This window comes from Canis lupus, chromosome 15 (genome assembly GCF_003254725.2).
Source record: "Canis lupus dingo isolate Sandy chromosome 15, ASM325472v2, whole genome shotgun sequence".
Lineage (NCBI taxonomy): Eukaryota > Metazoa > Chordata > Mammalia > Carnivora > Canidae > Canis > Canis lupus.
Window position 1 is genome coordinate 43,477,172 of NC_064257.1, and position 24,048 is coordinate 43,501,219.

Consider the following 24,048-nt stretch of genomic DNA (forward strand, 5'->3'; position numbering starts at 1 on the left):
TCTAGGATATTCATATTGTTTCTAAAAAATTTTTTCCTGTATTTTATCTCTTAAATAGGATGTTTTTACTGTGATGCTAAATATTTTTCATCAGTCTTTTTGCATTTCTTTAAAGGTTTCATTCAAACTACTGCTGAAGAGTTTTGCTTTTACTACGCAAGAAAAGATGGTGGGTTGTGCTTTCCAGATTTTCCAAGAAAACAAATCAGAGGACCAGCATCTAACTACTTGGACCAGATGGAAGAATATGACAAAGTGGAAGAGATCAGCAGGTTCATAAAGATAAATGCTCTTTAATCTTAAAAAACAAAAACAAAAAAACCAACTGACAAATCTTGTGGTTTTGATAGTGAATCAACTGTCTGTGCTTGATTCCAGCAGCTATATCCTCCAGATGCTTTTTTTTTTCCTTTTTGGTAGTTTGCTTCTCTAATATCATATTTGCTTAAATGCTTTTAATGCTTAGACTAATCTTTTATTATAAGTTTGGCTTCTCTGTGATTCATGTGAACTTCATGATTATAGTTTTAAGCTTGACCTTTATGATTGTTGTTAGCTTATGGAAATATTCAGCACAATTATTATTAGCAAATCAGAGTTTTATAAATAGATCTTAGAGCTTTCTCTCTGAAGGCCTTTTATTAGAGTAAAGCTAAATTTTAATTATAGTCAGTGAAAGATAAGATGATGAGCATATTAAATTTTAAAATATGTAAAATTTTTATTTTAAATCTCTCTTTGACTTTTTGATAGAGGCTGTTTTATTTGTTCCACTGAAAAGAATTTAAAAGACTCATATTGTGACTTGGGTTAACAGCATGTCACGATTCTCAAAACCATTGGTACCTAGAGGAAATATATTTTGAAAAGGATGCTAAGTGCATTCTTTACATCCTTCACCTCAAGAAAAGCTTACCGGTTTTCTTTAATTTGTTTAGAAAGCACAAACACAACTGCTTCTGTATTCAGGAGGTTGTGAGTGGGCTGCGCCAGCCTGTCGGCGCCCTGCATAGTGGGGATGGCTCTCACCGTCTCTTCATTCTGGAAAAAGAAGGATACGTGAAGATCCTTACCCCCGAAGGAGAAATTTTCAAGGAGCCTTATTTGGACATTCACAAACTTGTTCAAAGTGGAATAAAGGTTGGCTTTTTAAATTTTATTTATTTTTGTTCTGGCTATGTTAATTTTATTTTAGTTGTTACCATTCTCATTAAAAGTATTTGTAATAAAAGAAATAATATTTAAGGAGAAAATAAGGATTCAACATAAGGGGACAATAATTATGGCAACTAAATTGGGACGGCGACATTAAATTTTAAATGTTATTTGGTAAGCAGTGCAATCAGGTTGATATCTTGACATGCTTTCCTTATGTAATTTACACATTTAAAATAATTCTTGATTTTATGAAGTATGTGTTTAAATGTTGCTTAACAGGCATAATACTTAGAATTGTGTATCAGCACTTGCTAGTAGACACAAAGAGGTCTTTCGGTTATTTTGGCAATAGCAAAGCATTCTCTTACCACATCTGTTTTTGAGTCTGTGTCATAAAAAAATGCTACTTTTACTGTGCCTTTGTTGTACAATGTTTTTACAGGTAAGTCAAATGTTTTCATCTATAATTGGCCATTTTTATATTACATATGCGCATATACTGCCTTCTTTCTGACTTCTCCAATTTGAATTCTCATGTTAAATAATCTAGTAGTGTATAAATAAATGTTTGTCAAGTGTGTTTGACAAGAGCATAACATACTTTACTATGAGCAGTGCTAAGCTATAAAGCAAATTGTGGCATTTTAAAATCAATCAAGGCACACTCAAGAGCTCATGACTAATTTAGAGTGAAACAAAGAAACAGTATGATTTGAGAAGAACTGGTTTTCTTTTTTATTTTTTACCTGGGGAAAAAAGTCAAAGGAGGATTTATACTCTTCTACTCATATGGAAATGAACTCCTCCTTGCTGTATTGAGCTCTTCTCAAAGGTAAGAACATCAGAACCAGAAGAAACAAGTTGGAAAAAGTAGAGGTATATTCCTGATATCGGTTCATTACCTACCATGTAAAATAATTAGAATGATTCAGTTAGAATAGAGGGATTCTAAAATCCATGTTGTTGGTACCACCCAAATTCAGGTGTGCATTGTGACAGTGTCACCAAGACATTCTGCATAAGAGAAGCACTTTGTGGTACTTATGGTCCTTTTTGGAAAAGGACTTTAACACCAACACACAGATCATTTGGAAAATCTGTTTAACTCAGTAGTTTCAATTTTCCCCAGTAAAAATTTTCATTAGAATTCAGAGCAAATCACCAAAAGTCTCTTAAAATGAAGCATTAATGTTTTGCACATGAGACTTCAGTAAATACATTTTGAAATGTATTCTGGTAATTCACTGCCAGTGGTACCTAAGGAGCAAGGATTAAGATACAACAGCAAGAACATTACTCACTAGCAGTGTATTTTTCTTACTGTGCAAGTTAAGCATACTCTCTATGAAGGAAAAAATTTGGAGAATGTATTTTCAAAATCATCACCTATAATCTCATCAGTTAAAGGATACCACCACTAACATTTTGATATACTTCCAGCTTTTATATTAAAACTAGATGAACTTATCCTGACTGCACAGGTAATACAGGTCCATATTAATAAATGTGGAAACACACAAGAACATGTTTTCTTGTTGTTTTTCTCCTAAGCAGCTTTAAAATAAAATTGAAATCAAACTGTATATACATCTTTTTAGCCTTCTTTTTTTGACATAACACTTTGTCATGAATATGTTAACAGTTGAAAACTTCTCTCAAAACTTTAGTTTTTATCTTTTCTGGGTATTCCATTTCCTAATTACGAGACATTTAGAGTGACTCCAGTATTTTCTTTTTATCAGTGTAAAAAATATGACTTATCATTCTCGTGTGTATTGTCTAACCTGCTCATGAATGACTTCTTAATGTCCATTTATAGAAGGAGCATTACTGAGATGAAGGACATAAACCGTGATACACATTGCCAGTGGCTTTGGAATATATTTTCAAGTATTTGAAAGAATAATATATAGCTTCTAAATATTATTTGAATAACAGTATTGGTTTTAAAAAGATAATGCATGATAAAATGTAGGTATAAGAAATGGTCTCAATTTTGTCGTACGAAGTAAGGAACTCATGTTCTTGTTTCTACTTCAATTTAAATGGCTAATTAATGACTGCCTTTTAATTGGGGCTCCTTCAAAATGCCTCTTTTAATTGGGGCTCCTTCAAAATGCCTCAACTTATGCCCATTTATTGTGATAATGAATGAAAGTTTATCTTCTCCGACTTTGAGACATTTCATCATGCAATAAAATTGCACAAGCCAGATTATGACAGTGCCATGGTTCTAGAGTATCTATGTTCTGCAGGCCTCTGGAAATTCTGTGGAACACCCTTTGTGTCTTGTTTCCTAGGACAGTTCCAGGGCTTTTAGGACTTAAAAAATTTCAAGCTCATTATTCAACATTTGTAGAATATATAATATGACATATTTTAAAGTGCAATATTTGAATTCTCTTGGAGTTTGGGACTAGTGATGTCAATAAGATAAGAACCAATCACATGGATATTTGAGTGCATACTGTATAGTGAGCAATGAGACCACAGCCTTGTTCCCTCAGGCAGGTGATGCTATGACTGTCCCTTATCTTAGGCTCCATGAAACTTCCATCACAAGTCATGAATTGGAAGTGTTAGAAGAGGCCACTGTTGGTATGTTGGGGCAGATGCCAACACAATTGTGGAGTGATCCTACCACTGATTTTTGTGATATGCCCCTCAGAGACTTCTGCAGTAAAAATATTTTCACACCTATTTCACAGTAATTTTTTCAGGCTTCTTGATATATGGGTAACGTTAGTGTGTTTGTGGCAGTATTCTGTGCTCATCAACAATCATTTTACATAAAAACACAAATACCATTTTCATAAATTATTATGTATATAACTTCTGTTCTTTCAGTTTTAAAATTATAAGAGAGGACATAAAGCTTTTTCCACTGACTAAAATGCTGATTGCAATACTCAGATCACAGAAATTAATAATGTATACTAAAACCTAACCTTCATATGTTTGAAACGGAAGCAAGACAAACCACAGTGAAGGTTTCCTCCCCCCCATGAATATTAAATAATGACCAGTTTGAGTCAAACATAAAGAGGAATTCCTGATTATAAGAGTTTCTAAAAGCTAGTGCTTGCTATAAGGGAAACTGGAATTCCATTTCTGCTAATTGTCAATTAAGAATCAGCAGGAATTTCTGTCACCTGGTAAAGGATTGACCCTTTCGTGGCAAGAAACTGGACTTGGTTGATATCCTCAAACCTTTACCAGCCCTAGTAAAGCTGGTAAATTCTTGAAATTCTTCAAGCTACTTCAGAGAAGTGCCATCAGCATAGCCGATCACCCAGGGAACTTCGACAACTCTTCCCTAAGTGGTCCTATCTGAAGCTAAAAATATGATGTCTTATTTTAAACACCCATATTGTGCTGCCTATACTTGTAGGAGATTTCAGCACACGTAATTGTCTATGTCTCACCAAACCAAAGTTATATGCAAAAATGCAAAACACAAGCTGAAGAATTGACTTTCCTTCCTACAGGAAATAAATTGTTGAGTTGGATTGAATGCAATAAATTCCTATGCCATATGAATTTAAACTGCCATTCATTTGGGAAGAGATGATTCCATTCACAACAGCTCAAACCCTAGAAGACTGAGCTTTGTGAAATTGCCCTGTAAAGGGTGAGTCAGAAAAATGTTTTAAGAGTGTGCAGTGATTTGATAGACTTTTGATTATAGTGCACCGTGTAAATTAACCATTAGTACATTGAAGAATGATCCAAGTGCTCAACTGGTGCGCAATCTTTAAAATCATCATTTGTGGGTGTGTATGTGTGTATATGTTTGCACATGTGTTGTTTGTTGTTGTTTTATCCCAAAGGCAGAAATTTTTAAAATTATACTATCTCCCTGGGTAAAAACTTCTTTAAGATACTGGTAGTTTGAAATCTTTAAATTGAGCTTATATCTGAATCCTGAGTCAGACCTTGCAGCAAGTTCTAGAACCAGCTTCATCTATCTGAAGTCCTAGGGAATGACAAACCAGTGGTTCTCAAGAATGGCTGCACAGTATAATTGCCTAAGATCTTTCAGAAATCCTGCTGTTCAAATTAAATTGCATGTCTGGGATTGGAACTTAAGCATTGGTATGATTTTACAGCTTTCTCGATTTCAATGTGTGCCAATATGAGAGGCGCTGATCTAGACAGAACCAAACCCCTGGGTCAGTTACACATTGAATGAGACGCGTTTTCTCTGCCCAGAGTATACCCAAGTGCTATTACTGAAATGACCACTGGGAGCAAATGGTTGGATCCTAGTTGTCATTTAACCTATGCCTTTTGTCACTTATTTGGCCTATACATACTGCTTGTCCACTTTGAGTGAGAAGATGAGTTCATTCTTTTGCCCTGTAAGATTCTTGATATAAAGTTTTGAAAAATAATATTTTAAAATCTCAACAATTCTAATTGGACAGTTGCTTTGCCTGTTAAATTTTTCCTGTTTTTGTTCCTTTTGGAACCTAGTATTCAGCTAGTTGGCAAAACATTATTGTTCCTGTTCCTAAAGTATGTAGTTTGCATTTATATCTGTAAACCCTTTTAAAAATGACAAGGACACCAAAAGTTATTCTAGGGTAATTTTACCAAACTTCTGACTACCGCGGATCTGAAAGTCAGTCTTAGCTCTGTGTGTGTGCAGTAAGGACAAGCCTGCACCTGTTACCTACAGGGTGGCCTCTCAAGAAAACCAACACGCAGCTTTCTCTGCCACTCAGTTCTCATGAGCGGCCAGAAGACAGAGAGGCTCACACCCACAACAGCCCTTTTGGCTAGCAACGTGCAGCAGACAAAGCCAAAAGACTTGTCTATCATTGGAACAAGTGTGACTGGACTCCTGTCCCTCTCTATCTACTTGGATCCTCATTTCAAAAGATGCTTTTTGAAGCAATCCTTTTACCAGGGGAGGAGAGGACATAAGGCTGAAAGCTGCTGATTGTCCGGGTGACTGAACCCATTGAGGTGGGACTCTTGAGAGACAGTGGCCTGGGCGCCCGGGAGCCACGGGAGCATGTGGAGGAGGACGCAGGGTGTGCCGGGGCAAGCCCCAGTGGGGCAGCCTGTGATTTCACATGCTTGTAAATCACACGCATAATTATGAGCATCGAAAGTTTAATGAAATCCAAGTGCTCATCAACCCATTGGGGCTGATGTCCTATTTCACTGAAGTTTGTCAGAGACTTAACTTTTCACGTTTTCCTCTGCCTTCAAATTGCTGTCTTACGGCAGCCCATGAAACATTAGTATTTTTTGCTGGAGTGAAATAAGAGCAGAAGTGGAAAGCAATTTACTTATCAAAAGTGGTAGTGGAAAACCGCATGCACACAAATGCATATGTCGATGATTGTACCATGTGTCAAATAGTTCCTCAGAAAATCATGAGAAGCCTGCTTTTAAGCATACTTTAGGTTGGAAGAAAGTATGTGTTCCCTTGAAAGAAAGCTGCAAAATATATTTGGTAAATATTACAATAGATAATCACCATCCTAAAATGTTTTTGTGTATATGGCATTTTTCAAGTTCCTGACCGATCAAATTACTGCATTAGAAGAGAATTGCTACAGCGGTGGAAATAACCATGAGATAACTTTACCCTAAAAATGATTAGAAAGTTAATTAAATAGTCTGCCCTCAAATAAAAACTTTTTAATGCCTTCCCTTTCTTTGTAGTTTAACGTTCTGGTTCCAAACCATTAAGTTAAAATGCAAGCAAAACAGATCTGCAAGTAAAATTTGGGGCCACAGTTATTTTTTTTATATCAAGGTAGTAATGAGATGGTATTAAACACAACCATTTTTTTTTATTGAGTGTCACTGACACTTTACAACAGAATGCCCTGTACTCTGTGAAAAATGTTGTTTGTAATTTTTAAAGAGGTTGAATCTCATTTCAAATCTATTAGAAATGTCCACAGAGCAATTATTTTATGTAAAGCAAAAAGTCCCCTGGTGTTGTGAAATAATGTCTGTATCATTCATCTCTGGTGTCCTTATTTCTTTATTTTGGCATTTGCAATCCTATTGATAAAGCATTTTAATAAATATAAATGTGCATATATATAGTGCATGCCAGTATAAGCCAGTTTAATCTATAAATTATTTTTCATCATGCATCCTGTTTTTTACTGAAGCAGAAACTGAAGTGGCAGATGTAATGTCCCTCCATTGAGTAGAGAAAGGCCCCTTCTCCTACATTTTAGATCCCATAAGTCACAGCTGAGGTGAAGAAAGTTTTTACATTAATGTCTCTATATTTATCTAAGACTTAAAGGGCAGAGGAAATAGAGCCTATAAATCTCAGAAGTCTGTGGTAATCATTAAAACAGGTGAAAAACTAAGAAATCGGGACCCTAGAGAAGGACCCTGCCACTTCTTAAAAAGCATCTGTCTGAACATGGCTGCCACCACCTCACAGATCTGACTAGAAAGAGAAGAAAGAAGAGCTATTGTTGATACCACCTGTCATTGCTGCCCAGTAGCTATGTTATCTCACAAAAAGAAGATAGCGGGCATCAGAAAACAAGCTGTAAATGGAAGAAAGTAGCATAGCACTGTTTTAGAGACATTCAATAGCTTTTCTTTCCCCAAACTACAGTCCTCAGGCAAGCCTTGTTGTCAGCAAGTATCCTGCAGTCTTCGTTACTAATCATATTCACCATTTTTTAAGCACTTACTTTGCTCAGCCGTGACACAGATTACCCCAGTAATCCTGACAGTGACCCTGTGAGGCACATATTAATATCCCATTTCACAGATGGAGAGACTGAGACCCAGAAGCTTCCCAGGATAACACAGCTAGCAAGCACCAGAGCCAGATTTCCAAGGCAGTGTTCTGATGCTATGCTCTCCCGCTCTCTGCCTCTGGCTCTGGTGCTTGCCCAAGGAAGCTGACAGCCTAGACCTAGCATCAAGCATACAAACTTGGGTTCCAGTCTCTGCATCCACACCATGTGCTGCTTGTTTGTTTGGCCTTAGGCAAGGTGATTTAATCTCTCTAGTCTTAGTTTGTCTGTAGAACAGGGATAATAAAAGGTGGTGTCTAACACTTTCCATGTACAATCTCACATGAATCTGAAATACTTTGTAAGTATTAGCTCTTATCATCTATCATACTAACATGAAAAGGGGGTGGAGGAGAGAAAACAAGACAAGCCCCAGAATGACACACAAGCTCCAGGGGCTACTGTGAACCTTATGCCCTGGCATGTTACAGACCCTTTGATATGGGATTGAATGCTAACTAGTGGGAGCTCTGTGATAGTATTAGCATTTCCCCCAAAGATATATAACAGACCCATGGAAACAAAGTTATATTGAGGTATGTGTGTGAATTTTCTTTAATTCAAAAAGATAAACCTAGAATATATTTTTATTTAAGTGTGTAACTAGAGAAAGACAATACCTTCACTTTTATAGCATTGTGTCTTGATAGTAGGTAATATGGCATTGCTACCCTGCCTCATGATGCAAAAGTCCCTAGTTCTGGGATTTCTCAGAACACATGGCTAAGGATGATTAAGCACAGAGCAGTGACCCCTAAGCATGGCAGCAGCCTTTCCTTAGAATTTCTGTGCTTCCATACTAGTTTTTCTCAACCTGGATATTATAGTAATGAAGGTCTTTTTGTGTGTTTATTTTGGAACATGGTTTGTGTCAATCTGCCATGGAGTTAATAAATTGTAGGATTTGCAAAGGAAATATACTGGGACTGAAAACTAAGAAGGCACATATTTTTGCCCACTAGCAACTATTGCCCAAAGCATAGTTGTAAAATCTCAGGATTTGGGAGGCAAGCCGTTGGGCCAAATTGCTATGAAGTTAACATGTAATGTCATGACAAAGAGAGTGTATTACTCAACAAAATATTTGTTTAAAAACAGAGATTAGTAAAACATACCATGAAGTCAGGGATGAGAGAACTTTAAAGGAAAACTTCAAAGTTAAACAAGAGCAACCACAGTGAAAAGTGCTGGAGATCAGTTTCAAGAATATGTAAATGGAATGACCTCAACTATCTCCTTCTTGTTTATGTAGCATTTTTCTTTTAACAGACATTAATGTTTACATTTCTATAATAAATATATAGATAGATTTATTTATGTCATGTAATATGTAATAATCATATACAATAACTATGTTCTCAATTACAATTACATTTTAGTTTATTTCTCGGTAGTATTCATCAATTGGCTTTTAGTTTTTAAGCCGTAAAGAGTGTGATTATGTTGAGCTATCATAATGTCAAGATGACCAGAACTGAGGGCATGTATAAAGTATTTTTTATTATTTATTTATTTTATTTGTTTTGAGGGGGAGGTTTAGAAAGGGAGGAGGACAGGATAAGAGAGAGAGAGGGCATCTTAAGTAGTCTTCCATGCCCAGCACAGAGCCCCACACGAGGCTCTATCTCCCCACCCTGAGATCATGAATTGAGCTGAAATCAAGGGCCAGATACTCAATTGAATAAGCCACCCAGGCGCCCCTATAAAGTGTTTTTAAAACTTGGATCACTGCCTGGATATTAAATCAGCTTTGGACTTTGCAGTCAAAATATACTTTGAAAAACAAAATGCTGTTTATTGAGGCCATTCTGTAATGTAATATAATGAGAAAAGCTTGAAAAACTCTTTCTTTCAACCATCTAATTTTCTATCTCAGCATGATGTTGTGATACCAGGTGACAACACATGTGGTCAGAGTGGCTCAGGAATTACCATCAAAAGGGAGGTAAAATTTGAATCCTTTAGTGAGTGATTTTTTTTTTTTTTTACTTTATCTGGACATGACATGTACAATTTAATTTTAAGTTCATCCATTCACTCATTTAAAAATATTGTGTAATTCCACAGGTCTAAATTCCAAATCACAGAAAATCTGTAAAAAAGAAGTTATTTAAGATAAAATATGTGCTAATTACTCTATCAAAGTATATGTAGTAGAACAAAAACAGAAAAAGATAACATCAATGAATTTGATTAATACCATCATTGTTAGCAATTAAAGTCATTCAATCTAATTGTGATCTGAACCCAATAAACTGAAGCTAAAACATTATGACAAAAGGATCTTAAAATTTTACATATTGTTAAAAAATTCTTGGGAGAAGAATATTCCTTTCAAATGCCCAAATATAAAATATTCTGGCTTTCTCTTTAAATTCTTAGTTTTTTAAAAAAAGAAATTTAATAAGCTATTTCTAAACCAGCCTCTTACCCTAAAGCACCTTTGATCCAAATGGATCACAAACTCAAATAAAATTACATCTGACCATAGGCTATTTCTAGATATGGAAAACACATCTGTTCTAAGAACTCTTAGCCAACAGTTTGAAACTGTTCAAAAAAATTCCTATAGGAAAGCACTACTGTAAAAAGGATAAAAAGATAACCAAATTTAATTCCCATTAAATCTTGGGCTTTTTTATGAAAGAATGGCGATGAAGTTCTCACAATTCCAACATGTTTCTTGGACGGATGTGAACACACCTGTTCAGAAAAGGTGAAATAAAACTTGAACTGACTTCCTTTTGCACGCAGGTCACCAGCCATCTGTTAAAAGTGATCAGTTCCTAACCTTACACCAGACTCAAGCCTGTGAACTGAGGTTGAAAAAGCCACACAGCTTGTACTCTCTTATCCAGTCTGCTGTGGGTTTTCCCTGTTTAACCACCATTAAAACTTCTCTTTAAGTCTCCAGGGGTTTGGAAGATCAGATTAACCCCATGACAGTAATAATGTATTTACACTCAGGGTCTCTGTGTGTATCACTTGGGGCTGATTTCAGGATTTTGTGACTCACAGTGATGTGGCTAGCTCCAAAAAGATTTAGCCAATAGCTGGCATATCTCTCTCTCTTTTTTTTTTTTTTTTTTGCTGGCATATCTTTAATTGCAACCTAAAGACAATGTCTCTTTGTCCAAGGAAGCTTGTGTATGAATGTGTGTATGTGTGTGTGTGTCTGTGTGCGCGTGCGCCTGCACATAAGCATGTTGTGTCTATTTTAAGATTTTGGCTTTGATTAAATGTCAATACATATAAAAACTTCTGCACAGAAACAAACAAAAACAAAACATAGCTTTTTGGACATGACTGACTAGGTGAGCTTCTACCCTTGTAAATAATTATTACAGGCACCTACCAAGGGAAGGAAACCTGTGTTGACAGCATCCATTTTCAACACCTTTGATCCCTAAAGTGTTACATTCCTGTCATATCCCACCTCACCTGGGTATGTGTGAGAACAAATCACTAGTGGCCATAGCACTCATCCACTGCCAAGATAAGGGTACCAGTTTTGCCAGTGGTTATAGGACTTGGAACAGTCCGCTTAACTTTCTGGGATCTCTGCGTCCTCATCTTTGAAGTCAGAGGAGTAGGCTAAATGAAACTTAGGTCCTTTCTAGCTCCAAATTCTGTGAAATGGAAAGCAGTACAAGTCTCCAGCTGTTTCCAGGGGGAAGCAATCAGTGGGACTCAGGCACTAGACACTTCGTGCTTGCCCAGGTTCAGAGAGTGTGAGGCTTACTTCGCTTTATTCTGACTTTTTTTTTCCTCCTTTGTCCGGATGCAGAAACCCTGCCAGTGTCTGCCAGTGCAGGGCTTACTGAGCACCCTACCACACTGGCAAAGAAGTGCCCTCGCCTTTCTGTGTGGTCCTCATCACTCCAGTTAAACTTTTTTTTTTTTTAAGATTTTATTTATTTATTCATGATAGAGAGAGAGAGAGAGAGAGACTGAGACACAGGCAGAGGGAGAAGCAGGCTCCATGCAGGGAGCCCGATGCGGGACTCGATCCCGGGATTCCAGGATCACGCCCTGGGTCAAAGGAAGGCGCTGAACCGCTGAAACACCCAGGGATCCCCTCCAGTTAAACTTTTAAAAGCTATGAAAGTCAGCATGGACTGAGACATCAAGTTTCAGTTAATAATGGCAGGATAACGTCTTTAGTGTGTAGGGATAACAGGGTGGCAAGTTTTCAAACCTCCAAGAATGAAGGTGAAGATGTATTATGACCTTAAAGTGGGCTGAGGAGGAGACCAGTCTGTAGCTGAGTGAAGGAAGAGAAACGTAGTCCAAGAAGGCAAGGTCACAGAGTTGCACATCTGTGTGTTGGTGGGGGTGGGAAGCCTGCATTGTTTAGTGGAGGGTCTTAACATGTTCCAAGGTCTTTGGCTTTTACGTCGAGTGAAATGGGGAATCATTGGAGGATTTTCAACAGAAGAGTGATATGATCTGACTTTAACGATTTCAACAAGATCAATAGCAGCCTTTTTGAGAGTAGACCAGGAAGGGTAAGAGAGGTGTATAGGGGTATAGGTGAAGCAGGGATATAGAACACTGACTCCTAGCACAAGCTCTCCTGTGAATGTGCTTTGTGCCCATGGGCCAGTCATTGACTACTCAAGCTTCAATTTTTTTCACTTGTAAATTGAGAGGATCAGTGATAGCTGAGGTTCCTTTCAGTTCCAACTTTTAGTAGGTGAATACTTGGAGGAATATTCAGAAATTTACCCTATTAGGAGATCTGGGTGGCTCACTTGGTTAAGCATCTGACTCTTGATTCCAGTTCAGTCATGACCTCAGCATCATGAGATTGAGTCCCATATCAGGCTTCAAGCTGGGCATGGAGCCTGTTTAAGATTCTTTCTCTCCTTCTCCCTCTGTCGTCCCCCCCCCCCCCCCCACTGCTTGTGTGCACTCTCTCTAAATAAATAAATGAATAAATAAATAATCTTTTAAAGAAAGGAAAAAATTTACCCTATTAAATATAAGCATTTTTACATATACTGCTTACTGAATTTGTACCTCCTTTCCTATAGGTTTAAAGTACAAATTTTTAAACTCGGTACATTAACAACGTTGAACATTTAATGGGTTCCAGTGAAAGGTTGTAAATGACAGGAAAATATCAGTCATGGTAATATAAAGGAGAGGGCTCACTCCACACTAGTTGTAAATAATTCCTGAAAATAGTAACCACAGTGAAATACTGTATGTGTGCACACGTGCACACACATACACCTCCTTAGGAAACGCAACTTTAAGTGGAGAGAAAGGGTCAGAGGATTATCTTTTTTAAGTATAATTATACTTGGATTTAGCATACAAGAGGCCAAATCCAGGTATCGTGAAGTCAGAGAGGATTAAAGTGATGACAGAACACAAAACTATAGACTTCTAATAAGGATACTCAAATGTTGCAGGGGATTTCTAACGATTTAATTATATAATATTTGCATTATATATATTTACATATAATATAGTATACACAATTATGTTATATAATATACTATATAATTACATATACTACATATAATTGTATATACCGTATACAATATAATTTATATAAAATATAAGATAATGACCTGATTTAGACAGTACTCATAATTCAATCTCAAAAGTGCAATATTCCCAAATATACTCAGTGAATTTCTCCTTTGTTGTTGGCTACTGGAGCTCATTTAACTAACCAGTCCTTCAGAGTATAAATTCAGCTGCCAAAAACGATCTCCTTTTCTACCTGCCTGTGAATCTACAGAAGTTAATTTGGTTGTGGATAGAATAAACTAGATGTGAAAAATTGAAAAGGGAAAGAGGGTAGTGCTTGATCATTTTACTTGCACTTGTAAGGATTTCAGTGCACTGTGTTTCTTTGAGAGAAATCCCATGGTGCCAATTAACCTAACTTATTCCAAAACAATTCTCTGTTTGGAAAGAATAATTTTCATTGTGGGTGTTCCTTGAAATTGTATGCCTCATCCCCTGTTATTACTGAGATGTGTGCTGTGCAATTGAAAGTACCAGCTTCGTTTCCATGCGCTGTAGAGATTAGAGCTGTATCCCACACACAGTGTCAGATAATCTGCTTTAATTTTGTTCAATGCACACTTTTAACCTTTAGTAATTTTTTTTAATGTGGAAAAGCCATCTCAACCTAATATTAAATCAAATATTTCATGTCAACACTATCAAAAACACGAAAAGCTGGAGATTTGTTTTAGTCAGGAAATCGATTTTCTTGCAAAAATTTTAAAGTAAGTCAACTTTCTTGGCTTGGTTTAAATGACATTTTCATTTTTTCTTTGAAATGATGTGAATGCCTTTGTTCCTCCAGCATAAGACAAACTGGACTAGAAAAGATTGAAAAGGATTTAACTAACTTAGTAAATCCGTTCTCCACTTTATTAGGTTGTGTTGTCTATTTGGATTTCTGGGGTATTTTTTTTAAACCTAATAAATCAATTAAGCAATATTCATTCTAAGATTTAATTTGGTGAATAGAATATATGTGCTTTTCATCAGGCCACACATCTTTTTTTTTAAGTCTGAAACCACCACACACAAAGAATTTAATTCTGACAGACATTTGTTCTCAGCATAAATACTTTGGGGCCAATAGTTGTCCCCACTTAATCATGCTTCTTAAAAGTGAATTCCAGAAGACTTGAGGCCCCCAGTGACCCCTGGTAAGGTGAGTTGTCAGTAAATTACTTTTATGATGTGCCCTAGGGAAGCAGGTCTGCTAGAAACTTGGTAGGGAGCTGGCCCCCTCTTGCCTGTAGGGGGATGACCTTTAACTTTATCTAACCTTTGCATTTCTAATTCTAAATTTCTGGGAGGCACTTAGTCACATTGTTGGATATCATATGAAAAGTGAAAAAAGAAAAAAGAAAGAAAAGTGAGACCTTTCCTGTACCCATAAGATAGGCTTAACTACACATTTGTTGTGAAACTTCCAGATGAAGCATACCAGTCAAGTTTTTATTTCTACAATTTAATTTTTTCCCTTTCTATAATTCATTACAATTGAATTTTAAATGCCATTTAATGAGTTAAAGTATAAATGAGTTCAAAACGGATTCATAGTTAAATTACGACTGCCGTGGGTGACATTTGGAAAACACTGTAGAAAATTTAATCCCATAATTTTGCTAATTTGAATTTATTGGGCACTTGAAAATTTATAAGAGATATTAAATATGAATGACAGTATTGCATCAGAATACATTTAATTTTTCACAAAATATTTAGTTATTGAAAACAAGTCTTGTCAGTTTTTTTGTTGTCTCCATCATGAGAAAGTTTTTATTGTGCTTTTGGAATAATAATGTACATTGACATTATCAAACAAATTTAGATTCAAGTTTTGGATGAAAAAACATACCTTTACTTGGCTATGTTAGACTGAAAACATTGGGAAATAATGCCTTCTTATGAGATAGAAAATACAAAGTGATCATTAATTTCTCGTTAATAATCAGGGCATAACTTTGTTGATACAGATGTTCATGTTTTATTTGCCTCAATGTCTAATTTCTCTTCTTTTCCCATTAGTTTTGGATGACATTTAATGGGCCAATATTTCATTGTTCGGTTTTATTGTCTATAAGAGTATTACATGGTTTAAAAATACGTAATACTTGGGCAGCCCGGGTGCCTCAGCGGTTTAGCGCCTGCCATTGGCCCAGGGCCTGATCCTGGAGACCCGGGATCGAGTCCCATGTTGGGCTCCCTTCACGGAGCCTGCCTCTCCCTCTGCCTGTGTCTCTGCCTCTCTTTCTGTGTCTCTCATGAATAAATAAAATCTTATTAAAAAATGTAATACTTACATATTTACACATATATGTATATACCAGAACCCTGTGTGGTGAATGAAATATTGCTAAAGATAAGTTTTTCCCCAACATGGCACACCTAATTTTGAATCACACAGTTTAGGTATAAGTGTAAATGCATAAACTTAAATGTAGAATATTTCTATAATCTTTTTGACTTTTATTTCGGATTATAGCTATCTAAGCTTTGCATTTGGTATCAACCCTTTAGGAGAACAACAATAACGGTCATAGACGCATTTACTGTAACAGTAATTTTTCAGTGGGGAAAGAAAGAGATCAGCAAATTCCTTCCTGTAAATCAAAGATTCTGGCTCAGAGCATATATAAACAAGATGTAAGTTTTAAATATAGCTTAAATGCCACCCAGGAGAGAAACTCAATGGTAAAAGAGTTGTCAACAGACAGAAAGGAATCTTTAAATGATGGAGACAATATTAAATTGGTGACACTAATGTTAGGAGTACAAGGGGGCATGTGCTTCCAAACATTTCAGCACAGAATGTCCTCTTCCCTGCACCCCACCCCCAGTTGTTTATTTTTGGATCTGGGAAGTATAATAGTAAAGTAGAATGTAGAGGTAACCTGCTGATAACCCTAAGAAGATCTTACTTGAGAAAATGGCAAACTCACAGTTTTGAACCAAATTTGGAAATAAGAGAATAAAATGATACGTGTAAAGACATTAATATTCTGACTGTCTTAAGCTATTTGCTTATTTTAATCCTACCAAAGCATTCGTTTTTCATCATGTCTACACCTGCTGAGATATGGCTAGGTGGTTTTAATTTGTGTGTTTGTTTTTGTTTTGCTTCATCAAAAATTTTATGTTAAAGCATCTTGATGATTTTAATCAATACAGCCTACTCCATATTGTCATTGTCTGGAGTCTTGCTATTCAATTACCATTAAACATGGACCAGGAGACAATTCATAATATGCATTAGGTACCAAACAGGATCTATCTTTGGAACGTGACCCAAAACACAGGACTTGGAGTATGGAAGGTAATCCCCTAAAGGAAAATCAGAGTGCTCTGACCACAAGGAATGGATGGTGGGCAGGAAAAGGAATAGGGATATGAGAAAAACTTAATGAGGGAAAGGAAACAAATTAGCTGGTACACAGGAAATGACTCTTAAAGGGTATTGGCAGAAAAGAGACAAGAGCCGTTTATTCAGGAAACATCGTAAGAATTGAGATAAAACTAGACATGTAAACTGAGGCAAGGGACCCATAAAGAGTCTTATGCACTAAGCAAAAGATTCTGAGTTTCTTACTATGGTAGACAATACGGACAGTTATGGCCAGCCCCCAGTGATGTGGTAGGCTTCTGTGGAACCAGCTGGCTTCTTCAGGTGCTGTGACTGCTCTATTTCCCCTTGTAGGGGATTTGGGAACTTTTCCTAGTCCAGAGGGCAAGGCAGCTTGAGAACTGAATCTAGAAAGAATTGAAAACTGCATGCAAGGGGAGAAGATCCTAGGAAAAACAGAAACTCAGTTCAAATGGGCTTAATCCAAAACCAAAACAAAACAACTCTCAGCTTTGCTTTCCCCTGTTTTGACTTGGAGCTTTCCCTTATGCTAGCTTCATGCTTGGGCAGACTTGCTTCCCGTGGCACAGACTGTAGCAGCCTCAGGCTCACTAGTTTAGCAAATCCAGAGGAATACGAGCTGCTTTTTCCTAAGAGTTCCAACATGTGTCTCACAAACTGATGCCACTCATGGATTTCAGAACATGTTGCTTCTGTGATTGGCCAGGCGTGGGTCACCTGCCCTTCTCTGGAGCTAGGGGCAGAGATCAGCATAGTCCAAAGCACTGAATCCCAAGCGTAAAAGGAGTAGTGCCCCGGATGAAAGTTGAAGTGTTCTAACTAAGGGAAGAGGGTGTGGATGTTGGGCCCCCTGTGTAGACAGCTGACATTCACTGCTCATGGGGCAAGTAAGCCTTCTCGAAATCAGAGTCCAGGTTCTTAATATTTAATTCTGTTTTCCCTCTTCCCCATGCTTCTTTATTACTGAGCTTTCATCTGTCATATCTTAGGGACATTCAAGAGTCCCTAAGCAGCCCAACTAAATCTTTCTTTAGGTGCAATATACCTAATTAGGTGGTACTTTCTCAATGTTAACTTCATACTATTTTTTTGCTTATGTCCACTTTTATTTTTAAGACATATAGACCAAGATACCTATATTTGATGATCAGTAAAATATCCCTCAGGAAACATTGGTGAATCACCAGAAACAATGTGGTCCAAGAGACTGACTGAATAACTTCTAAGCTGCAAAATATGGCTGCTCCAAAAAAGGATAGATGAGGTCCTTTAGGAGGCACATCTACACAACCCACAGGCCTCCTTAATTTCAAAGTCTTCTGTTGTAAAACTTCTATTTCAATTTCATCCATTAATCATATTTATTAATAAGTCACTATAGAGTTTGCATCCAAATCTACAAGGATACCAGATGTAGGTAGGGAACTGCCCCAACATGCTTAGAGAATATGAAACATTTAATGATAAGGTTTTGTATTTTTATAACATATAGTTTTGGGATATTTTGCACCCTAGAGCTGTAAAATTCACACTTTCTTTCCATTGATGTTGAGCTCCATTATGTGCAATTTAATTAACTTTGGTAAACAAGTATGACATGTTTTAATTTGTCTTTAGTCATAATAGTATGATTAATGTGCCTAAAGAGTAATATTGTCACTTTTTTTATACTTTCAGTGTTTACATGAGTCCATTAATGTGCCTTTGCTAGGGATTTAATATGCATGTTAAAATCTGTTCTTGTTTATTTACCTAAATGAAAGCAAGAGGAAGTTTGAAAAGCACAGATCCTGACTCTACCCAAGAATGTGTATGCTTTTATCTCTACCAAGAAAATCTTTAGTCATTTGTTTTCTCATAGGAAGCATTTGTCACATTTAAACATGTTCTTCATATTAATGCTAACTACATACCATAAGCATTCAAAAATAAAAAGCTAATTTCTTTTTGATGAAAAAAACTATACCTTGTATGTCTGAGTTTTAAATAGGAATAGTACTACACAAGTGTATGACAGACTTTCCCTTTTGTTCTCTCTGCCTGAATCATGCCTAAGCACTCACTAGCCTTCACTTAAAAAGTTTGCTTGTTTTCTATAACACATATTATACCATTCTCAGTTATATCCATTGTATTCATTCCTTCTAAAGCAATGTTTAATTTGCTCATGTACAAGTTGAAATGACTTGACCTTCTGCTTTATTTCACTACTCTGACCCCTTGTCAGACTGTTCATTCTGCCACTTGGTTCTGTCATATGATGGGAAAGCATTTTTCTTTGAAAGTGGCCTTTCACTCTTAGAAGGTCCAGGTGCAATCCAGCCAAAGGATTATCAACCAGAAGCTGGTAATAAAGCTACTTTCAGTTTGTTCGAAAAGCAAGGCTATGGAATTCAGCTCAGAGGAATAACCTATTTTCCACAGGGTTTCTGTGTAGGAACTTACGGAATGTCTCCCCTGTGCTTTGTAGATCTGCAAAAGCCATATGGCTCAGTTCCACATGGGGGGAGATGGCTTTAGGTATGTCATTCATTCATTGATGGATTCATTCATCAAGCTAATGTTTATTGCACTTCTTTGGATTGAGCCAGAAGAACTGGGAAAAGTCCAGAAATGTTCTTTTTGTATGTTGATGGATTACAATGAATTAATTATAAACATTCAGATAGAGACTGGTAGTGTTAGAGAAAAAGATGGAGGGGATGAAGAGTTTTGGATTTGTGTGCCAGGGTTACTCTCCAAGCAGGTTCAAATATCTCCCCATTTATTTGCTCACTTATTTGGCATGAGGCTGATTATTCCCAATATTGACCTGCAAATACTAAAATGCATAAAATTCCCATTTATCCATAACAGGAAATGGGAACTTCTTATTAACTGAATATTTTGATTAGCTAATAATTTAAAAGTTGCCTGGTGAGAGTTATTAGTTTTCAAAGAATACACACAAAAGTGTCATGAAAAACATGAAAATAATGCCAAGTATCATTTGTCCTTAGATGCAAAGTTTGAAACATTGTAGTATTAAGGTCATCCTTTGAAATATATCAAGTTTGCCATCCCCTACCGTCCTTTACATGAAACCCTTGAGACAAGATAAGTTTTCAGAATTCTAGGATTTTCTGACTTATACTAAATCAATATGGTTCACATATTATGTATTACCTGACAACCCTGGTGGATCTGGGATAGCACTTTTAAACAAATGTACAGAAAAACATCTGAATATTCAAACTCAGTGGAATAAAGACTATAAAATGCTTCACAACAGTTCAAGTCTAGTTTTTCTGGCAAATAAAGCTTTTTGGATTGCAAAAATGCCTAGAAGAGATAGTGGACCTCTCAAATCATAGTACTGTGCTTTAGCGTCTATTTGTCTGGCAGTTGGTTCAACATCAACTCTTAGGGACAGAGCCGGAAAAGCAAAATTAAGCAAAAATGGCTTCTGAGCTTCAAAGAAAATAGCTGTCACTAACCACCATGTGCTTTAGTCATAAAATCATAAAACTTTTAGAAGTCAAAGGGACCTTTGGAATCACTTACATTCTACAGTTGAGGAAACTAGAGCCTAGAGAAATGAAATAATTTGTTTGAGGTTGGTTAGCCACACAGAGTCATGCTGACATTGAATTATATGTAAAATTTATCTTCATTATTTAACAAGTCTGATGTTCTGCTAGTTTTCCCAGAATGTTCTTGTTTCTGAGTGACAGTGAAGAGTGGATTAGAAATGTGGAGAACCTAGAGGGCACTCTAGGGGCTGACTTACAAGAAGTGGAAACTGATAGAATGTACCATAACCTATCCTGGAGTCTAGACAGCATAACAGAGTCCTGTCCGGATGACAATACCTGTGAGTTGTTTGGGTGCTCCTTATAAAAGAAAATAATGTTTATTCATGAACACAAAGTGAAGGTCAACATGGCACTACTTGTTGCCAACCTATGCACCCCGGGTTAGACCTATTTCTTTTAAAACATCGTCCAATGTCAAAATAGAAAAAAGGAATTGTATTCACTTTTCAATGATATTTCAGTTAAATGGAATTTCTTAAGGGAAGAGAGACATGAAACAGCACTATTAATGCTATTGATGATTAGAGTTATTTTCAGGAAAATGATTTCCAGGTATGAAACAAAATACAGATGAGATCGTTCTTTAAAAGGATGACACTAAGGCATTAAAATTGTATTTTCAAAAGCAAGAATGTACGAAATATATTTTTTAAAGCTCAACAGAAAAAAAAGTTCAACAGAAAAAAATTTTATTCATTTGCTCTCTTAAAATGCAAATGGCCCTGAGAAAACTGACTCTTAATCTTACCAGTGTTTTTAGTTTAGTGATACTTTAGCTCTTTTCTTAAGTGCAGATTTTGATGTTAAGCAAGTTTGAGAATGTTTGGGGTTCAAAGAGGAAGAAATAAAAAGAAATGTGAAACCTGAGAAACAAATCTCTAGTTTTATAATCTGACCCACATTAACATAGTACCTTCCAGAATTATGCTCCATTGTCAGATCTCAGGATTTTAAGGTGTTTTTCTTCTTTCATTTCATGTATTTATTTGAGAGAAAGAGAGTAGGGGGTGGGGAGCAGAGGAAGATGGAGAAGCAGATTCCCCACTGAGCACAGAGCCCCACATGGGGCTGGATACCAGGACCCTGAAATCATGACCTGAGCTGAAGGCAGATGCTTAACCAACTGAGCCATGCAGGCATCCTTTTTTTTGGGGGGGGGGGGGGGGGGGGAGGGCAGGGGGGTTATGTTCTTGTCTAAGAATTTTGAAGGCTTATTAATTTGCTTAGGCTATTCATATGCAACGTGACGTTCCTCATTTTCTTCTTAAAGAAGTTGGATCAGACTGAACAGAGATAAAATACTTTTCAGTCTCTATCCTCACTTAGGATAAATGTCCAAAGTGAATGCTTTTACTCTATTCTTCATTTTTATAGAAGAAATAAAGAATAAGTATGATATACTTATGAGTTTTGGAATGTAAAAGGTGACCCATTGTTAAAAAACTGGAGCTAATCACATCATTTCTTTTTGTTCTAGTAGTGTTAAAATATTAACAAAAGATCACTGTGGTTTCAATGGTTGGTTATTGGAAAATAAATTTAAGATTATAGTTAAATAATTGAATTTAAAGTATGTAATATATTATACCAACTATCAACATACGTGGATATTATATAGTTTGTAGGCCAGAGTACAGTATACTTAAGGCATACTATATAATAATCACTTAGATTAGGGGTTGGCAAACTACAGACCAAATCTGACCCGCTGCCTGTTTTTATAAATAAAGTTATATTGGAACACAGCCATACCATTTGTTTACATATTATCTGTGGCTTCTTTTGTGCTCCTACAGTAGAATTGAGTAGTTGTCAGAGCTTTTACAACCCACAAAACCTTAAATATTTACTGTTTTGCCCATTACAAAAAAGTTGACTGACCTCAAATTTAGATGATCAATTAGTTATTCTCAGTACACTCCTCTCTGAGAAGTTATGTTGCTTTAAATCTTTAAAGACCACTAGAATATCATTTGTACAATATTTTAACAAAATTAGGGGTATCTTTAAAAAGTTCCTGTATTTGTCTAAATGCACATTTTAGTCTTATCTGAAAAACCTGATTTTTTATGGTTTATATTTCTTAGAGTTTTTCACTGTTTAAGATACCATTACCAAGAACTGTTTTTAAGTGTTCTATGTATGGTACTACTGAAAAGAAAATATATAGGTGCTTTTGATTGCATTCTGCTATTTCCTATTCTAAATGACTTATGTTGGATTTCCATCAGTCATTGGCACACCTTGGGATTTTATACATGTCTCAGATCCTAAATGTGTTGTCTTGACCCCCTGGATATGCTGCTGCTTTCTTCCATTAACCGTGGAACATTGTCTATATTGTCTATATATAATTCCATCCTTCTGCTCTCTGCAAAATAGCCTAAGAACATTCTTTGTGAGTTACATCCTTTATTGTAAGACTAACCACATTACACTGCCATTATCTCTCCATGTAGACCATAAGCTCCTAGAAGACAAGGACCATACTGATGTCATCTTCCTATATGCCAGCCTTTGGAATCATTTACTAAACAAAACCTATACTTTTATCTAAAAGCATACTTTTAAATTTTTCCTCCTTTATTCATGTTTAGCAGATGAAATAGGTATGAAAGTAAGGGTGACAGGGGTGCCTGGGTGGCTCAGTGGTTGAGTGTCCCCCTTTGGTTCAGGATGTGATCCCAGGGTTCTGGGATCAAGTCTCTTATCGGGCTTCTCACAGGGAGCCTGCTTCTCCCACTGCCTATGGCTCTGCCTCTCTCTCTGTGTCTCATGAATGAATGAATGATCAATCTTTTAAAAAATACCAGTTGGGATGACAAGTTGTCACCCTTTCTTTCCTTCTTTCTTTCTTTAAAAAAGATTTTATTTATTTATTCATGAGAGACACAGAGAGAGGCAAAGACCCAGGCAGAGGGAGAAGCAGGCTCCTTGCAGGGAGCCCAATGTGGGACTCGATTCCAGGACCCCGGGATCACGCTCTGAGCCAAAGGCAGATGCTCAACCATTGAGCCACGAGGCATCCCCAAACTGGTATATTTTTGCGAGTGAAAGGAGAGCCTCCTGATTTTATAAGAACATAGACCAGAACTGTAGCCAAGCAAGCCAGGACAAATGGTCACCCTAAAATTTCATTATTTTAAAGTTACAAAATGTCCTTGACTATACCATACCCGATCACTAACTCTTTACATAAAATAGGCATAAAAATGACTTTGATAATGGCAATAAAATGACTAAAAACAAAATGTTTTAAAAATTGAGATAATGTCAGTTGACTTTAACCCAGTATTTTGTGCCTGATGCAAGCAACACAAAGACCAAGCCTCCTTCTTTTGCTCTCCTACTTCTCTAGTGTCTTCTCCTTGCAGTCATCAAGAAGAGCAGGAAAAGCAGGTGGCTGTCACTACAGACAATTGCCAATAAAAGAAAAAAAAAAACAGGACTAAGAAGGGGGCTGATCTAGGCTTGTGTCAGGATTAGGAAACAATATCTTGCACAAGGAATCTTGTTTCATTTTTTTTTCTTTTTTAAATCAGTTTCTTAAAGAAAAAATGTAATCAAGCATGCATCAATCTTGGAATAAGCTTCACTTATACAGTAAAACTTGAGCACATGTTAAATTATGCAGTTC

General features: G+C 36.5%; 1 protein-coding gene across 5 annotated transcripts in view; it reads left to right on the top strand.

Annotated features, from left to right (window-relative positions):
• Positions 1–24,048, top strand: part of LOC112654367 (hedgehog interacting protein) — a 91,629-nt gene that overhangs the window by 12,522 nt on the left and 55,059 nt on the right. For all 5 annotated transcript variants that reach the window (XM_025438827.3, XM_025438828.3, XM_025438829.3 and 2 more), the window contains exons 3-4: positions 116–272; positions 939–1,140. In XM_025438827.3, the coding sequence (XP_025294612.1) occupies positions 116–272; positions 939–1,140 (359 nt within the window). The remainder of the gene's footprint in view (positions 1–115; positions 273–938; positions 1,141–24,048) is intronic.